Source organism: Leucoraja erinacea, chromosome 14 (genome assembly GCF_028641065.1).
Source record: "Leucoraja erinacea ecotype New England chromosome 14, Leri_hhj_1, whole genome shotgun sequence".
Lineage (NCBI taxonomy): Eukaryota > Metazoa > Chordata > Chondrichthyes > Rajiformes > Rajidae > Leucoraja > Leucoraja erinaceus.
Genome location: NC_073390.1, coordinates 54,338,331 through 54,358,402, shown reverse-complemented (window position 1 = coordinate 54,358,402; position 20,072 = coordinate 54,338,331). Strand labels below are relative to the sequence as shown.

General features: G+C 42.8%; 1 protein-coding gene across 1 annotated transcript in view; it reads right to left on the bottom strand.

The window, feature by feature from the left end:
* LOC129703742 (period circadian protein homolog 2-like) overlaps positions 1-6,054 on the bottom strand; it is a 46,141-nt gene extending 40,087 nt beyond the window's left edge. The window contains 2 exon segments of the mRNA XM_055646432.1: positions 3,101-3,358; positions 5,647-6,054. Coding sequence (XP_055502407.1) covers positions 3,101-3,348 — 248 coding nt within the window. The 5' untranslated portion in view covers positions 3,349-3,358; positions 5,647-6,054.
* Positions 6,055-20,072: the final 14,018 nt, after the last annotated feature.

Genomic DNA, 20,072 nt, shown 5'->3' with positions numbered 1-20,072 from the left:
TACATGCTTTGTTTGATGATGTTCTGACTGTGACTCTATCTATCGGGACGACAGATGGCACAATGGGCTAAATGTTCGGCTGGCGACCGGAAGGTAGCTGGTTCGAATCCCGCTTGGAGTGCATACTGTCGTTGTGTCCTTGGGGCAAGACACTTCACCCACCTTTGCCTGTGTGTAAATGTAATGTAATTATGTGAAGCACTTTGGGGTCAATGCAAGTTGACTAAAAATGTGCTATATAAATAAGATTATTATTATTATTATATGTTCTCTGTTGTTTTTAAATTATTGTCTGTAACTGTGGAATTGAGCTGCTGCCTGTCTTGGCCAGGACTCTCTTGTAAAAGAGATTTTTAATCTCAATGAAACTTCTCCTGGTTAAATAAAGGTTAAATAAAATAAAATAAAAAAATAAAATAATGCGCGGGAATCGCTGGTCGGCACGGACCTGGTGGGCCGAAGGGCCTGTTTCCGCGCTGTAGCTCTGAACTAAACTAAAAAAAAAACTACATAGGAACTTTTAGAACAAGCACATCAACTTTTATACAGACACATAAGATATTGCAGATGCTAGAATCTTGAGCAAAACAAAAGCAGCTGAAGGAGCTCAGTGGGTCAAGCAGCATCTGTGGAGGGAAACAGCTAGATGGCTTTTCATGTCCTGACCCAGGAAGTTGTCTGACAATTTCCCTCCATAGATGTTGCCAGACCTGCTGAGTTCCTCCAATACTTGTTTTTTTTTTTTTTTTACTCAGACAATAGGTGCAGGAGTAGGCCCTTCGGCCCTTCGAGCCAGCGCCGCCATTCAATGTGATCATGCCTGATCAGCCCCAATCAGTACCCCGTTCCTGCCTTCTCCCCATATCCCCATACCCCACTATCTTTAAGAGCCTTATCCAGCTCTCTCTTGAAAGTATCCAGAGAACCGGCCTCCACCGCCCTCTGAGGCTGAGAATTCCACAAAACTCACAACTCTCTGTGTGAAAAAGTGTTCCCTCTTCTCCGTTCTAAATGGCTTACCCCTTATTCTTAAACTGTGGCCCCTGGTTCTGGACTCCCCCAACATGGGGACCATGTTTCCTGCTTCTAGCATGTCCAAACCCTTAATAATCTTATGTTTCAATGAGATCCACTCACGTCCTTCTAAACTCCAGAGTGTACAAGCCCAGCTGCTCCATTCTCTCAGCATATGACAGTCCCACCATCCCGGGAATTAACCTTGTAAACCTACGCTGCACTCCCTCAATAGCAAGAATGTCCTTCCTCATAATTTGTTTATATAATTGAGAGCAACACCAATTCCTGTTAAACTGCTCTCGACAACTTATGTAACATAGTTGGAACACGTACAAAGCCCGGTGATTAGCCTCGAGCTCTGAAAGTACATGCGAGCACCAATGTTATGCAACTAGGATCAGGTGTTCCTGCGGTTGCTTCCTGACCATTCCAATCAGTTTCAGAAGGTTTAGAAACTGCTCGTATAACCTTCATTTCAAGAATCAAATGTTAAATCAGTAATATTTTCAAAACCAGAAGAAATATTATATTTTTGAATGAGCGAAGCTTTAATAGAAACATAGGAAATGGGTGCAGGAGTAGGCCATTCGGCCCTTCAAGCCAGCACCGCCATTCAATATGATCATGGCTGATCATCCAACTCAGAATCCTGTACCTGCCTTCTCTCCATACCCCCTGATCCCTTTAGCCACAAGGGCCACATCTAACTCCCTCTTAAATACAGGCAATGAACTGTGGCCTCAACTACCTTCTGTGGCAGAGAATTCCAGAGATTCACCACTCTCTGTGTGAAAATTTGTTTTCTCATCTTGATCCTAAAGGATTTCCCCCTTATCCTTAAACTGTGACCCCTTGTCCTGGACTTCCCCAACATCGGGAACAATCTTCCTGCATCTAGCCTGTCCAACCCCTTAAGAATTTTGTAAGTTTCTATAAGATCCCCCCTCAATCTTCTTAATTCTAGCGAGTACATGCCGAGTCTATCCAGTCTTTCTTCATATGAAAGTCCTGACATCCCAGGAATCAGTCTGGTGAACCTTCTCTGTACTCCCTCTATGGCAAGAATGTCCTTCCTCAGATTTGGAGACCAAAACTGTACGCAATACTCCAGGTGTGGTCTCACCAAGACCCTGTACATCAGCTATTAAATTTTAATGTGCTTACATTAAATTTCATATTTTGGTGGTTTTAACAATTACTTTATGTTCATAGTGTAGGATGCACATATCCCAAAGACACACACCAAACCAAAACACAGACTGTGTAGAGAGCAGACATTTTGTTGTGTGTGTGTCAAACACGAGAATTACTGGTGAAATTTCCAACACATGAATCCATATCAGGGAAATCATTCAATTATTATCCAAATGCTAGTTTGCACGGACACTTTGTATATTCTGTAAAATTTACTTTCCCCATTGCTAACGAGTAAGAATCCCTCCGTTGCCCTACACAAAATCAAGGTAGTAAGTGAAAGGCAATAGCTTGCCAATGGTATTTATTCACCAGGTATAACAAGTGGAGCAACACATGTGACAGACAGGAGAATAATGGAGGGTTCGAGCTGAATTTTTGCAAAAACATCAATGTAAGCTAAAATATGCACTACTATTAAAAACAGAAAATAAAATCATACAACTTCCACTTCAGTCTGTTATTTAGCTCAGAGATTAAAAGTGTTAAACAAAAGCCTAGGAATTTGTGATGAAAGCCACTTGTCAAACAGCATTTTTTGAAATGTATTCAGTGTATTTCCAAAAATGAAAATAAGCCGCTCATTTTCATAATACACGTCCAGTAGACACTGGTTTCAATATCAATAGGATATGCGATTGGATTGTCATGCTGAGATGATGCATGGCACAACTGAATTACACATTTTTGGTTGCCCAGCACAAACGCTGGAGCAGCCAGAGTCAAGTCAAGTCAAGTCAAGTTTATTTGTCACATACACATGCGAGATGGGCAGTGAAATGAAAGTGGCAATTTTGTGCAAAAGACAAACAACAAAACAACCAAACAAATTATAAACATAATCATAACACACATATTCATTACTTTATATCAAGTACAATGTTCCTACCTTTGGCTGCTCTTTACTGAATCCAAGTGCAAAGCAGAATCTTTCTCATTATGGCTGGCAATACTGCTTGAACTCTCCGAAATCTCATTCCCATTTGAATCAGTCCCACTCGAGCCAGTGCTTTTCATCTCCACATCATCATGCATTTGCTGCCCTTCTTGATCCGCTGTTTGATCCTGAATATTGCCGCTTCTTAAATGCAGCAACAATTCGGCCTCTTGGAATCCAGGTTCTGAGGTAGTGGCCATTCTCTGGAGTCTGTATAAAAATGAGAAAGCATAGGAATCATATCCAAAACACTGAGTACGAGTCAGGGAGTCACTTTATGCAACATTGGTGAAGCTGCATTTGGAATATTGATGGCTCTTCTGGTCAACCCATTACAGGAAGGATGGGGAGCTTCTAGAGAGGGTGCATGGGTTTTGCCAGAATGATGCCTGGATTAGGAGGCTTTAGCTACTTGGAGAGGTTGAACACACTTGGATTGTTTCCTCTGGAACGCTGGAGGTGGAGGTGAGACCCGACAGAAATGCATTAAATTATGTGTGGCATAGATAGGCTTGACAGTCAGAACCTTTATCCCAGGATAGCAATATCAAATACTGGAGGGCATAGCTTTTAGGTAAGGGGGCAGGGGTAATGTGAAAAGGAGATTGATTGATTGATTATTTTAATGACCACACAGCCAGGCTGGTGGAATTTGTTATGCCAATGCAGCACATAAAAAAAAATTTTTTTTCCCCCCCGATATCTTCACAGTGAGTGCTGTACTTGGAATGAGCTGCCAGGGGTAGTGATGGGGGCAGCAAATACATTAGTCACATTTAAGAGAGTTTTTGGATAGGTACATACATTTGCAGGGAATGAGTGGATGGATATACATCACATGCAGGCAGCTCAAAGCTGGTCTTGGCATCATGTTTGGCAAATACATTGTGGGCTAAAGGTGTTCCTGTGGTGTACAAATCTACTGTTCTAAATATCACATTCATGACAGATTAGAACAATGCAATCATTCTTGCCAACATTTATATACATGTTTCAACAGTATAAACCAAATTAACCAAAGATAACTTTGAGCATAGATGATAACTGTATAAATGGCGAATGGCCATCCAGGTTACAACATTTGGCTCCAATTGCTAGGGTGCAATGGGAGCAAAGGTAGCTCCACTTTGGTGATCAATGCAAGTGGCATATGTGTATCGCAAGTCCATAGTTTGCCATGCAGGGAAAAGCCCAAGCGAGTGTGGCACTGATGCAGAATATGTAGCATTTGGCAGCATCTGGACTATTTAACGGAATTATGAATTATCTGAAGGCTTGTAATAATTGATTTATAGATTGCTGCCTACATAATGTACAAGTCAGGGGTTTCACCCCCCGTGGTACAAAAACATTACTGGTCAAATTCAAATACACCCATTCAAGGCGAGGATAGGTCAGGTTTGGCAATGGGACTCGTTGAACGGGTGAGCACAGGAATAGTGGGCCGAATGGCATCCTTTCTGCCGTTGGGATTCTTTGAATGCTCGAAACTGCGGACTATCTGTTCAGAATATTTGTTCTAAATACCAAAGATCCTATAGCAGAGCTCTCTGTTATAAGATCTTTGCTAAATACTGTATTTTTCTACTCGTTTAAGTTTACTCGATAAGTTTTTTTTGGCCTTCCATCACAGCAATGTGATGGATGTTTATGTAAAATGTAAATTATGTTGTGTCTGGGGTCTATTTGTTGGTAATGTATGGCTGCAGAAACGACATTTCGTTTGGACCTCAAGGGGTCCAAATGACAATTAAATTGACTCTTGACTCGTTTGTATTCTCACATTTCTTACACTGCATTGGCTCCGGCTGCAACGACACGACAAAATAAAAACCCCACCGAGTTTCACAATAAACTTAAATCATCGGTTGTCAGAAAACTGCACAACACCAATCATCATTTCATGTTCCTGGTCACTTCTGTTTAACCCAGCAGGGCAAAGACATTTATCAGAACAATTAAAGTCTCGTCTTTCGGTGCCGGCTGAAATGTTACAGTTAAATGAAAAACAAACTTAGGAAACCAAAATCGATCAAAGCTATAGCTTGGGAACTGAGCACGACAGAAAGGCTTTACCGGGTGGCTTTAACTTACATCGCTGCGTGTTCACGGTGGATATAACACCACCACTGTATAGAACCTGATCACCTAATCTCTCTCCAAACACATTTCTCATAACAAGTTTCCCCGGCACCAGAGGGATTGTATCACTAATTTACACAACAGATCTACTGACTAAAAGCCACGAGTTGAAGACGTGAAGTGATTAAGACATTAAGATTGAAGGTCTGAAGGGTCTCGACTCGAAATGTCACTCATTCCCTTCTCTCCAGAGACGTTGCCTCTTTGGCCTGTACCACTGAGTTACTCCAACATGTAAACCGGCACATGCAGCTCCTTCCCACACCTTAATCATTCTGACCGCGGTGAATTAAATCCTTGTATTAAGAAAACAGCGATCTATCCAGCGCGCGGAAATATAGCAGGCGATTTCTTACCCCGTTTTCAGGGAGGTGAGAAGAAACTCATGGAAGAAGCAGAGCAAGTGGAGCGACACTCCTGTAGGGTAGCTCTACTACGGCTGCTACCGGCCGGCCGGCCGCGAACTGAGGCGATGGCTACAGCTCGCTACACTAGTCCCAACTCGGCTGCTGCAACACTGTAGCAACTCGCCCCCCTGTAGCAACTTGACTACTCGCTACATTCACATCACTGTAGCGACTCGCCCCACTGTAGCAACTGTAGCAACTCGCCCCACTGTAGCAACTCGCCCCACTGTAGCAACTCGACTACTCGCTACATTCACATCACTGTAGCAACCCGGCTCTCACTGTAGCAACTCGCCCCACTGTAGCAACTGTAGCAACTCGCCCCACTGTAGCAACTCGCCCCACTGTGGCAACTCGCCCCACAGTGGCAACTCGCCCCACTGTAGCAACTGTAGCAACTCGCCCCACAGTGGCAACTCGCCCCACAGTGGCAACTCGCCCCACTGTAGCAACTCGCCCCACAGTGGTAGCAACTGTAGCAACTCGCCCCACTGTAGCAACTGTAGCAACTCGCCCCACTGTAGCAACTGTAGCAACTCGCCCCACTGTAGCAACTCGCCACACTGTACTCGCCACACTGTAGCAACTCGCCACACTGTAGCAACTCGCCACACTGTAGCAACTTGACTACTCGCTACATTCACATCACTGTAGCAACCCGGCTCTCACTGTAGCAACCCGGCGCTGCCGCTCGCTACATTCAGCCGCCGCACACACCACATAACGTGACGGGCCCCGCCTGTGCCTCCGCTCCATTGGCCGGCGAAACTGCACATCAGCCGATGGCTACAAGCCTCACGTGGAATCCAATGTGTGTTGTGTGTCCGCGCTGTAAATCCCCGCCACCGCCCCGCCCTTGAGTAATTGCACTTTAAAAAAAATATATATATATTGCAGTGGGACTGTAACATAGGCTGCCCAATCACACGGTCGTGCAAACATGGGTGCGGCTTGTGTCGTGTGGCTGGCACTGTGGTGAGAGATAATATGCTGCAGACAAAACAATGGCCCAGAAATTGGTCCCAAGTGAATATCCTGGGAGCTGCGTATCCCTTCTGATTCGAGGAATAATTTGCAGTTAAGAGAATAATGTCATAAGCGATGTAACTTCACGTTTCAACCGTTAAGAAACAATTAGACAGGTACATGAATAGGACAAGTTTAGAGGGATATGGACCAAACGCTGGCAGGTGGGACTAGTGTAGCTGGGGCATGTTGGCCAGTGTGGGCAAGTTGGGCCAAAGGGCATGTTTCCACGAAGTATCTGAGTCTGGGTCTCAAAGCGAAACACCACCCCTTCATTTTCTCCAGAGTTCCTGCCTGTTCCATTGTTACTCCAGTTATTTGTGTCTATCCACGCTGTATGGTCCTATTTCAGATCTTAGTCCAAATCTTTATGGATTGGGTTTCATTAAAATATCTCTTAACTGGAATTTCTGCCATCACCATCCTTTCAAGGTATGTTACTAACCTCCATCAGGCTATTGGTAGCCTTCCCCCCCACCGCTCCCCCCAAAGCATCTGTCTTATCTATGTCAGGGTCAACCGAAGGCCGATATTTGATTGGCAATCATCGAGGTACAGTGTTGAGTAATGTAACAGCCGCAGGGAAGAAGCTGTTCCTGGACCTTTCTACACCCCAAGGTTATCAGGTAATGAACATTTGTAAGTAACCAGGGCCACAGTTTAAGAATAAGGAGTAAGCCATTTAGAACGGAGACAAGGAAACACTTTTTCTCACAGAGAATGGTGAGTCTGTGGAATTCTCTGCCTCAGAGGGCGGTGGAGGCCGGTTCTCTGGATGCTTTCAAGAGAGAGCTAGATAGGGCTCTTAAAAATTGCGGAGTTAGGGGATATGGGGAGAAGGCAGGAACAGGGTACTGATTGGGGATGATCAGCCATGATCACGTTGAATGGCGGTGCTGGCTCAAAGGGCTGAATGGCCTACTCCTGCACCTATTGTCTAACTCAATGTCTAGGCAGTTGGTTGGAGAGTTGGGATTGAGTTGATGGACGTGTAATTGTGAAGGGGGATAATTCGGGAGTGGAATTCCTGGGAATGTTCTCAGAGCACCATGGATTTGATAGACTGAATGGCCTGTGTCTTTAAAAAAAGCATACTGCGTGGAAACAGGCCCTTCAGCCCACCGTTCATCATCTGTCACCATCGGTTGCCTGGTCTCTAGTTCTATGCTACCCCATCCTATACACCAGGGGCAATTTACAGAAGCCAAGATCCACATTCTTCTGAAGACCAGATCCCGGGCATTCAGGTCTGGTGACGCAGAGGTCTATAAGAAGTCCAGATACGTCCTTGACAAGGCTATCAAAAAGACCAGAAGGGACTTCCACTCAATGATCACTTGTGGGTAAGTATATATACACACTGAACTTTTTTTTCTCGTTTGTCATATTGTTTACAGTGTACTATGTTTACATATTCTGTTGTGCCACAGCAAGTAAGAATTTCATTGTTCTATCTGGGACACATGACAATAAAACATTCTTGACTCTTAACCATGTAATAACCATATAATAACCAATAACCATATAACAATTACAGCACGGAAACAGGCCATCTCGACCCTTCTAGACGGTGCCGAACACATAATCTCCCCTAGTCCCATATACCTGCGCTCAGACCAGAACCCTCCATTCCCTTCCCATCCATATAACTATCCAATTTATTTTTAAATGATTAAAAAACGAACCTGCCTCCACCACCTTCACTGAGAAGCTCATTCCACACAGCTACCAGGTGAGTAAAGAAGTTCCCCCTCATGTTACCCCTAAACTTCAGTCCCTAATTCTCAAGTCATGTCCCCTTGTTTGAATCTTCCCTACTCTCAGTGGGAAAAGCTTGTCCACGTCAACTCTGTCTATCCCTCTCATCATTTTAAAAACCTCTATCAAGTCCCCCCTTAACCTTCTGCGCTCCAAAGAATAAAGCCCTAACTTGTTCAACCTTTCTCTGTAACTTAGTTGCTGAAACCCAGGCAACATTCTAGTAAATCTCCTCTTGACCTACAAACCTGCACATCTTGGAATTTGGGAAGAAACCAGAGGAGCCGGAGAAAACCAACACGGTCACGGACAACGTGCATAGTCCGCACAGGCAACACCCATAGTCAGGATCGAACCTGGGTCTCTGGCGCTGTGAGGCAGCAACTCTTCGCTGCCCACTGTGCTGCCCACTGTGCTGTTTTGATGAATGATCATCAATCTGAAGCGTTCATTCTGTTTCTCTACCCACATATGCTGTCTCACCTGCTGTACTTTCAGCATTTCTTTTTATTAATGTATCATACATACCATTCCTTACATATTTAATTTTAGTAAGAGACCAGTGATTATGCAATTTAAGCTCCCTCTACTGCTCCACTCTTCTTACCATTCCACCATTTGTTGTGAATTCTCTCGACAAATTTACAGATCCCAAAGACATTGCCTCACTTCTCCAGATTAATAACTATTTGCCACTTTCCTGTTCAGTTGAATGGCCCATTAATTTCTTCCTACAGTTTCCAGTTCTCTTCATCAGTGCATCAATGTCCACCAATTTTTGTAGCATTTTCAAATGTTTAACTATGGGATCTAAGTTCAATTCATTGATGAATACATTTTGACTGGGTAGCATGCAAACAAAAGCTTCACACTGTACCTCAGTACACATGACAATAATATACTAAACTAAACTAAAATAAAAGACAAGGGACTGCAGGGAGGATGTGGTTGTTGCCGTAAAGGTTTTTTTCTCACTGAGCAACCTTCCAGTCATTAATACCATTAATAATTTTCATTTTTGCTTTTTGAAGCCTGGCTTTTCCCCAATTAGGATCTTACTCCAAGCCTATCCTTGTTCTATTCCACAACAAATCTAACTGAAGTATGATCGCCACTACCAACGTACTTACCTAAGGATATTCCTTCAACTTGTCCAATTTTATCCCATAAATCAGTCCTAATTTGGAAATAAGTGGAGAGCATTGCAATCCAGAGCAGCAATATCTGCAGTAATTTTGAAAAACCACCAGGTTGTTTCAGCTTGTATTGGAGATCGATATATTATGGGCATAAAGGTGGGGGACATTATCTGCACACTTGATCCTGGAGTAAACATAGAAACATAGAAATTAGGTGCAGGAGTAGGCCATTCGGCCCTTCGAGCCTGCACCGCCATTCAATATGATCATGGCTGATCATCCAACTCAGTATCCCGTACCTGCCTTCTCTCCATACCCCCTGATCCCCTTAGCCACAAGGGCCACATCTAACTCCCTCTTAAATATAGCCAATGAACTGGCCTCAACTACCCTCTGTGGCAGAGAGTTCCAGAGATTCACCACTCTCTGTGTGAAAAAAAGTTCTTCTCATCTCGGTTTTAAAGGATTTCCCCCTTATCCTTAAGCTGTGACCCCTTGTCCTGGACTTCCCTAACATCGGGAACAATCTTCCTGCATCTAGCCTGTCCAACCCTTAAGAATTTTGTAAGTTTCTATAAGATCCCCTCTCAATCTCCTAAATTCTAGAGAGTATAAACCAAGTCTATCCAGTCTTTCTTCATAAGACAGTCCTGACATCCCAGGAATCAGTCTGGTGAACCGTCTCTGCACTCCCTCTATAAACAAGCTCTTTAAGGAAGCTAGTGTTACAGGTCTGTTTATTAGTCATACAAACATACTGGTTAGTAGCATGGACAGGCAACTTGACCCTTCCTACCTGCTCCAGCATTCAATAAGATCAAGGTTGATCTGACTGTAATCTCTACTCCACTTGCCTACACACTGTGTGTCTTCACATCATAATTTATCAATCAATAATCCATCTATCTCTAGTTTAATATAATGTTTACTAGTTCTGGTTTCACCAGTTTTTGAGCAAAAGAGTTCCAAATGCATTACCCAAGAGCAATAGTTTTGCCTCATTTCTGCAATCCCTCATTTTTAAACAGCAAAGACATGTTTACCAATAAGTAGAATCATCCTCTCCATATCCATCTCGCCAAGACCCCTCGGGTTCTTTTGAGTTTTGTCAAATTGGCTCTCTTTAAACTACGATGCCTCAACTATTGAACCGTTCCTCATAAAACAAAATGCCCAATCCAGGTATTAGTGTGATAAGCCTCCTCTAAACATAGTCTCTGAAATCTATGTTGAGGTCGAAGTCGGGACTTTTTTACCGACTCGACTCGACTCTGACTCCACAGCCCTGGCTGTGGGTTGGCCAACTAAAGAGGGACCATTTGAAGTGCTGGAACATATTTGGCCTTTTCCTCAAGTCAACAGGTATAAGATACCTAATGTCTCTCTGATTGAGGACAAAGTCAACAGCAAATTTACTTAAGCATATGATGCAGTGGCCATTAAGTTATTTGTCTGCACACACAATAAAGACACTTACACTGGCTATAAGCCTTAAACTAATAATGCAAGGCAAGGTGTGAAGGTGCTTGGTGGCAGATCAGAGAAAGTTCAAGGCTATTAACAAGGGTAGCAACTTGGGTAAAAATAACCTCTTTGAGTCGGGAGGGAGTCAGAGCTTAACAAAGGTAAAATGCATTAGTAATTGTGATTGGAAGGGGAAAAAGTTAAAGCTAAAACAAAGGGAGTTGCTCCTGCCAACTGGACAATATTGGTCGTGGCCTTTCAATGGATTCTGATCTACAACTCAATTCCATTCATATCATTAGTTAGGCTGATTATTGGGATGAGTGGATTGTTCTATAAGGGGGGGAATTGTGTGATCTGAGTCTATATTTCCGAGAGTTTAGAAGGCATTGTTAAAAATACATGGAATTCTGATAGGCGGTGAGAGGATGTTTGATGTGGGTAGGATGTGGAACAATGGTGGCACAGCTGGTAGAGCTGCTGCCTCACCGCACCAGAGACCTGGGTTCGATCCTGACCTCAGGTTCTGTTATGTGGTGTTTGCCTGTTCTCCATGTCAACGTGTGGATATCCACCAGGTGCTCTGGTTTCCTCCCACGCCCCAGAGATGTGCGGGTTTGTAGGTTGCTTGGACTCTCTACATTGCCCTGAGTGGGAAAGCAATGCTTACACAGGCAGGTTAACAGTGTGAAAGGGTGATCAGTGGTGTAAGTGGACTGGGAGAGCCGAAGGGCCTCTTTCCATGCATGCTCTGTCTTTCAATCTCTTCAATCAATTGAAACTAAGGGGGGTCACTGTCAAGAAATGAAAGATAGACAAGTTAAGACTGAGGTTGAAATTTATTCATTCAAAAGGTTAGCAATATTTATTGAATGCATTCTCTAACTCACTGACCCATTAATTACCCTTGCTCCCGTTTACTTGGATACAAACCTCAATCATGAAGCTTATGTAAATGTTTAGCAGGTATCCCCAACATGATGCTTGGCCTGAGGAAGTTAGCTGTGGGCTCCAGCTACAACCATGCACATGGCTTTGAATAGCTCCAGTGCAGCTTTGGAAATAGTGCCTTGCCCATCTTCAAATGTGATACAGCCTTTGATAACTGAGGTTGCAGATTCCATTGGAGCAACAGGAGAGCCCCTGCAGTATCTATCTGTGTGTTGCAGTGAAACTCCTGGTGTCTGTAGACTGGCACAGAAGAATGAGGAAAACAAACGAGGTGAGATGAAAACACACTGTCATTCAATATCAAACTCCAAGCCACCACATCAGAGGCTGTAAAATATTAGAGCTCACAAGTGGAATCTGCAGGCAGCTAAATAGCAGCAAGTTGAGCCTTCAGCAGGGCTGGGGAAATAGTGTCGCTTAATACCAGTTAACCGCAGGGCAAGAAGGAACGTGAGCTCTGCTGGAGAGACCTTGGATGTGGATGATATTATTTACAGTGGAAAGCTGCCGTTTGTCTTGATGGCTCAAGCAGCCACCAAACCAGGTCACTAGTGAACAAATAATCATGCCTGTTGCCAGGATATGAGGAGATATCAATCTGCACTACGAATGGTGTATGATCTCACATCAGCAAGGAACTAAGGGAGAGAGATTTTTTTATTTTTGGTGCCAACATTCAGCACCTTCCCACTGATGTGTGAGCTACCCAGGTGGAACCAGTCTTTGTCTGAGAGTCCTTCATCCCCACCAACATTGAGCAGAGGTGTGTGTTCTGCCGCTGTGTGCCTTCTGTTCATTCTCTCAGTCGTGTCGCTAATGGACCCAAGTCTGGATTGTGCAGATGCTATGAAATCAAAACAACACATCAGTTCTCAGAAAACCACTCCTCACCCTAGGAAACTATGGGAAGCACCAATCACTCGTAAAGTACTAGCAACAGTGAATAAACCAAACCGCAAGCAATAGATGGTCGCTAGAAATAGCACGAGTCGTTCTTTCCTGCTCAAAGTCAAAGTAAACTTTATTGCCAATTCAATTATGCAACAGTAGTTACACAGAGGATCGAAATTACGTTTCCCCATACTCCAAATGTGCAAGTAATATTAAAAACACAGACAGACAACATACCAATAAAAATAGACAATAGACATACATTATTTTAAATATTAAAATATTCACCGTGTGCCAAAATGTAGCAAAATCTTTGAGGTATTTTAAACAGGGTGTAACAATGAAAGGTGCAATACAGAAAAAGTGCAAATTTCCTACTGGAGACATTGAGCCAAAGTTATTTTCACAGTTTGTTGTCTTTGTTTGGGTACTGTTCATGGAATTTTCTTAAGAGTGTTGAGTAGTCTGGTGGCCTGAGGGAAAAAGCTGTTTAAGTGTTCAACTGCAAGGAATTATGAGCAGCAAGCAACAAGATGGCACTGACCCATGCCACCATCTGCCCAGCTACTGTAGTTGTTAACTCCACAGCTGCAAAGGCACTTATTAATGCAGTGTAGTTTTGCTGCACACATTTCAGCATCCACAGTGTTCAATAACAGCATGTCATAGCATTACATTTTACAGTAATTTATACAGTAGAATATTTACAAGCAACATGATCAAAGTTGATGTAAAATCATCTGATGGAAGTTTTAAGAAAACCCTTCAATAACTGCTGAACTTCAATCAATTTTTGAATGTAAATAATAGAAGGTATTAACCGGTGACACAAAGAAGCAGAAATCTGAAAGCTCTGGACTGCAACGTAAAATTAAATGCGGAAGATCTGAAGCGGCTGTCAGTCAGTAATTCCCTGAATCCTCACAAGGTGCCTTGTTTACCAGCCTTCTCCAACATCATCTTCTGAAACCTGTGTGTCACTAGGTTTTTTAAATGCTGCACTCACTTGAAAATGAAACACTTTGTTGCAAACGTGTAGGTGCATTTTTAGTCGCCTAACAAGTCAACATGACTGAATAGCGATCCCCTCTGGTTCTAACACACTCAGTTCATATGTTTTTATTCCACATGTTAGTGGCTCTCAATATCTACAGATATATTGCTTAAGGATAAGGGGGAAATCCTTTAAAACCGAGATGAGAAGAACTTTTTTCACACAGAGAGTGGTGAATCTGTGGAATTCTCTGCCACAGAAGGTAGTTGAGGCCAGTTCATTGGCTATATTTAAGAGGGAGTTAGATGTGGCCCTTGTGGCTAAGGGGATCAGGGGGTATGGAGAGAAGGCAGGTACGGGATACTGAGTTGGATGATCAGCCATGGTCATATTGAATGGCGGTGCAGGCTCGAAGGGCCGAATGGCCTACTCCTGCACCTAATTTCTATGTTTCTATCTGCTATGACCAAATCTGGGTGCTGGATCTCACAGTTGCTAACCATTTTATCTCCCCCACCCAGGGGCGGATTATGGCTCACTCATGCCCTAAGCACTGACCAATCTTGGTGCCCCCCCTCCTTTCCACACTGACCCAGTCCATTTTAGTTGTTGACCTTGTGGTAGACCTGGGAAGATAGCCCTAGGCTGCACCATGATCAAGAAACAAAACATTATGATCAATTTGCACTAGTTTTATCAATTTTTTTTTTTTTTTTTTTACAAATCTTCATTTGTTTTTTTTTCTTTTCACCCTTTTCCCAACTTTGTGGTGCCCCGTTTGGTCCTGGTGCCCTTAGCACGTGCTTAGTCTGCTTAATGGTTAATCCACCCCTGCCCCCACCCATTCTCATACTGACCTTTCTGTCCTTGGCCTCATCTGTTGCCAGAGTGAGGCCAAATGGAACAGCACCTGATATTACGTTTGGGTTACTTACAACCCCATGTATAAACATTGAAATCTTCAATTTTAAGTACTAACCCTCTCTCTTTCTCCCACTATCTCCCACCCCCTCATCACCCTGTTCTTTTCCCCACTTTTATACACTCATCTCTCATCTTCAAAATCCCCAGTTTCCCTTTTATTTCTCCTCCCCACTTCCTCTCTCTGCCTTTACATTTCAGTTCTCTTCTTATCTGAAACCCTTTTGTCTTCTTTTCATCTGCAGCCCATTTACTCTAACAATCTACCAATCATACCCACCTCACCTGTATCGTGAAGTTAAACCAAATTATAGATTTCATGCCAGACATAGATCCAAAACATTCCCTGGATAGTTATGTTTAAGAAGGAACTGCAGATGCTGGAAAATCAAAGGTAGACAAAAGTGCTGGAGAAACACAGCGGGTGCAGCAGCATCTATGGAGCGAAGGAAATGGGCAACGTTTCGGGCTGAAACCCGAAGTCTGAAGAAGGGTTTCGGGCCGAAACGTTGCCTATTTCCTTCGCTCCATAGATGCTGCTGCACCCTCTGAGTTTCTCCAGCACTTTTGTCTACCCTGGATATTTATGATCAGGTATTCTTTAATAGAGAAAAAAATAGGCTGTTCTATTTTGGTCTCTTAATCCAGAAGACTACCATCACATTCCCCACTGAATGTTTTAACCATGTCAATATTAGAAGTGTTTTCTTTTTGAGTTGTAGGATAAATTCTTTAAGACTTTGGTCCTGATATGTAGGTCCGTGCAATCAATTCATAACACCCTTGTGAATTTTCAGGTGATTCAAGTTACAGTTACTTAAAGTCAATTAACAAAAGAGAAACAAATCCTCAGAAAACCATGGGTATCTAGGCTTTTGCGTCTAATTCTGTGATCCACTCCCTGCATTGAGCAACTAAATTTATTATTTAACTCCACTTTGGGAAATGAAGATGCATAATGGTGGAAAGGTTTTCATTGCACCTCTCCATATGTGCCAATACACTGGCAAACATTGCCAACTGGAAACATAACCCCTCATGCCTGAACAATGCAATGTCAAAAAAAATGCCACATTAAATCTTTTATGGGATCCAGTCAAATATTCCCACATGTGTGAACATTTGACTTCAAAGAGCCTTTGAACCAAGCTAATGAGAAATATTTGTCGCCAAATCGTAGGTTAATGTTATTGGAATATAATTAGACAAAGCCAAATAATTTACCTGTATGGGGCAGGTTATTCCACCACCCTTCACTTAACTTCCATACTGCCAGTCTGGGCAAAGGTGTAACTATTGAATGTGTTTCCTCCAGGGCTTCAGAATGTGACAATTCACAATATTATTTTTATTCCCCTTATTATGTTGAGTTAGTTTGGCCAACCAATGTAAATTGGTGTCCTCTAATTACTGACCAAGTTGCCGCACTAAACAACATATTTGCTCCATGGTGATTTTGAACATCTATTAAACCACCATAGATGTTGTCCTTTTGATCTAAAGAGATCAACACCAACATGCCCAGTTTCTTCACATACTTGAAGTCCTTCATACCTGTTACCATGGACCTTACCTGCACCTGCTCCAGCATTCTGGTCAATATTGTACCCATACAACAATATCACTAAAATAATGGATCATTTATCATTTCTGGCATTTTGGTCGGCACATAATTGATACTAGCTTTGGGGAACAAATTGTTTGGAACTTTTACCTCCCTTACATCAGCGATTCACTTTACTCATTTATAAATGATCCTACCTTCCTTACTGGTGTGGTCCTCATGTAACTTGAGATCCAGAGTAATGGTTGTGACATTCGAAAGCATCCAGAAACATTCAGTAAATTAAAATATATACATTTTTAATTTACATTTAAAGAAAACGTAACCATGTAAAATAACAAACAATACTTAAAACACTCACAAGTGTTTAAATATCTTCAAAAATGAAATAACCTGAGATATTAACAAAATTCGATTTTCATAGCTGTTGCTCACCAATCCGATCAATGGTGCAAGATGGCCGGGTATACTCTCCACCATTAGAGGGGGACTGTAAACCTAGGGCTGTGAACCAACAGCAGCATTCTGACTGATTACACTTGATCACTTCCTACACTTTTGCATTGGACATGTGGGAATGTTTGCTGCTACATCGGGTAAATGGTGACACTTCCACAAAATCCAATCCAACAAGTATATCATTTGGTACTTTTCATTGACATTGGCACAGTCATCTTAGTCCTTACAGGCACCCGATGATGTTACTAAATTAAGAACAGTGTCTCACAAATTAGCAACAGCGTGACTGGATTCAGCCAAAGTATCATTCATTCTTCGATTCTTCGATTTATTGTACCTGAGGTAGTATTACAATAGACACAATCGGATCGAATGGACATGGGGGTCTTTAACTGATACCGGACTTGATGAAGTGGTCTGGCAGCCTGTCAAATAAGGTTCCCCGTGCAATACCTTCCATCCGTTCACACCTAATGAACCAGTACTCCTCAGTGTTGAAGACTAGTTGGAAGGAAATAATAATCACTTGTGTCTGTGATGTTCTTTTCTATGTTGACATGAAAAATTGCGATGTCCACCAAATAATGATTATTGCTGAACAGAAATCTCGCATCCATTATTTCTATCAAATTAACACCAGCGGACACAAGGATACAAGTTGTATAAAAATTAAAATTAATTTCCAATAACCAAAGCTTTTGCTAAAACAGCTTCCATGAAGTTGGAAAAATTGGAATATCTTCAAATATTGCATTACCAAAGGAGAATGTGAGGTACAAAGCTAAATTTGGTGATGACATGATGCAAACAAATTAAAAAAACAATTAGAATAGAAGGCAAAGAGGAAGTGTCCCGGACATATTCCGAAAGTCAACGAGAATTAAACTATGTGGAAGTCACATGATCGAACCCAAACCGTCTAAACCTGACGTTCCAGTTTATTTGTTCAGAACCATTGGACTCTCAACGTGTCGACTGGAAGTTAAGAATTATGTAACAACGCAACACCCAACATGGTATTTGGATAACTGAGCTCACGTGGAACATTATGTAACTGGGTTTGGCCCCCGTACCTTAGTTATATAAGTGCGTTTACCTCATGAATGTGCCCGTGCTGTTGGAACCTGTCTAGTATGTAAATGAAGAGAGTTAACCAGCTACTTGCAAAAACCTTTTCCTGAGCCGGTAAAGCTGGGACATTGCTCACGTTCAGCCTCCACAACTACTGGTCAATGTTGTGGAAAGGAGAGGCAAGTGAGCAAGATTACATAACTTGTCCATTGTCACGTTCTCTGTGTTATGCCTCCACATGGCGACACGTAGATCTTCCAAGGCACAGGCCAAAGTTTGAGGGGGAACTTTGCAGAGGTTTAAACTTCAGTCAAGTGGGGTCTGCTCTGGCAGTGACTTAGCCCACCACGGCACCCTTGTGCCAGGCCTACACACACATTAAAATAGTGTATTTGCCTTGTTTCATGGAAGTAGAAGGCAACGGGAATTAACCCTAATAGAAAATCTGGAGAAGACTTGGATATAGTGGATGGGGAGAGGATGTTTCCACTAGTGGGAGAGTCTAGGATGAAAGGCCATAGCCTCAGAATTAAAGGATGTTATTTTAGGAAGGCGGTGAGGAGAAACCTCTTTGGTCAGAGGGTGGTGAATCTGTGGAATTCTTTGCCACAGAAGGCTGGAGGCCAAGTCTGTGGATATTTTAAAGGCAGAGATAGATAGAGATGGTGGTGGTGGTGGTGATGGAGAGACTCGGGCATCCTAAGGTCTGGATAAACACTGCCCAGACTTTTCTCATGAAGTATGTAAGAAGGAACTGCAGATGCTGGTTTAAACCAAAGATAGACACAAAAAGCTGGAGTAACTCAGCGGGACAGGCAGCATCTGTGGAGAGAAGGAATGGTTGAGATTGTGTGTTGAGGCCCTTCTTCATTCATTGTTCTGTATCTCTCCACATCACCATCTATATCTCTCGTTTCCCTTATCCCTAACCAATCTGAAGAAGGGTCTCGACCCGAAACGTCACCCATTCCTTCTCTCCAGAGATGCTGCCTGTCCTGCTGAGTTACTCCAGCTTTTTGTGTCTATCTTCTATCATGAAGTAGACCATTCACAAGGTTGTTCAGTCTTACTTATCTCACAAATGTCTTTACATCAAGCTTCCTACGCCACTTTAAAAAAAGACGAAAGCATAGTTCTACAGTGGCCAAGTTATTGCATGGTTAACCCTAGGACCTCGGCCAAAGCCAAGAAATAAAAGGCAACAAGGCAAGTGGTGTAAATAAATAAATCCGGAATCAAAAAACTGGTATAATTAAAAGCAACTGTAAGTGGTTATCAGTCTTAAAACCTCACCTGGTTCACTCTTGTCCTCCAGGGAAGGATATCTACTGTTGGATCTAAGGATCTAACTGTTTTGTGGTACCAATGAGTTTTGTTTTAAGATGTCAGGCATCATGCTTGGCCATCTGATCTTTATTAATCACTTTGGGCAGCGCAGGTGGATTTAGATTAGTTATTAGATATTTATCAAAATCTGAAGAAGCATCCTGACCCGAAACGTCACATATCCATGTTTTCCACAGATGCTGCCCGCCATGCTGAGCAACTCCAGCATTTCTTTTTGCTGGAGTTTTGTAATAAGAAAAACAGCTCCGATCTTGTTACTTCAGCCAACCTTGCCAAGTGCTTCAAATTAGCATTGGGTGATCTGGAGCAAAACTGGATAACTTCCATCCTGCAGGAGACTATGCAGTCGCCACATGTTCGCCACATGTTTGCAGGTTAATCGCCAGAGAGTTGCCTTCATGGTCGTGAGGAGTTCGCGCATTCTGGGAACTAGTCACGGCCTCATTTTGAAAGATTAGCGGCGACTAGAACAAAGCCGCCATGGAGAGTAGCAAGAATTCTCGTGCCGTAGGTGGGTCGCCAGGAGGTCAAAGGTTCTCTTAGGTTCTCGTAGGTTGTAACCGGTGTTGACCGGTGATTTTCATAGGCTCATTGGGGAAACAAAACCCCATAAGCAGTAGTTTTCAGAACCAAGGATAAGCGACCGGTAATGTTAAATGTCCACCGAGCTTCACAGCCGTGTATCTCTGGCTTCTTAAAGGTTACCTCCGCTCCTTCTCCCTCCTTCTACCCCTCTCTTCCCCCTCTCCTCCCTCTTTTAAAGGGCTTACCGTGCATTGTGCTTTTTAGC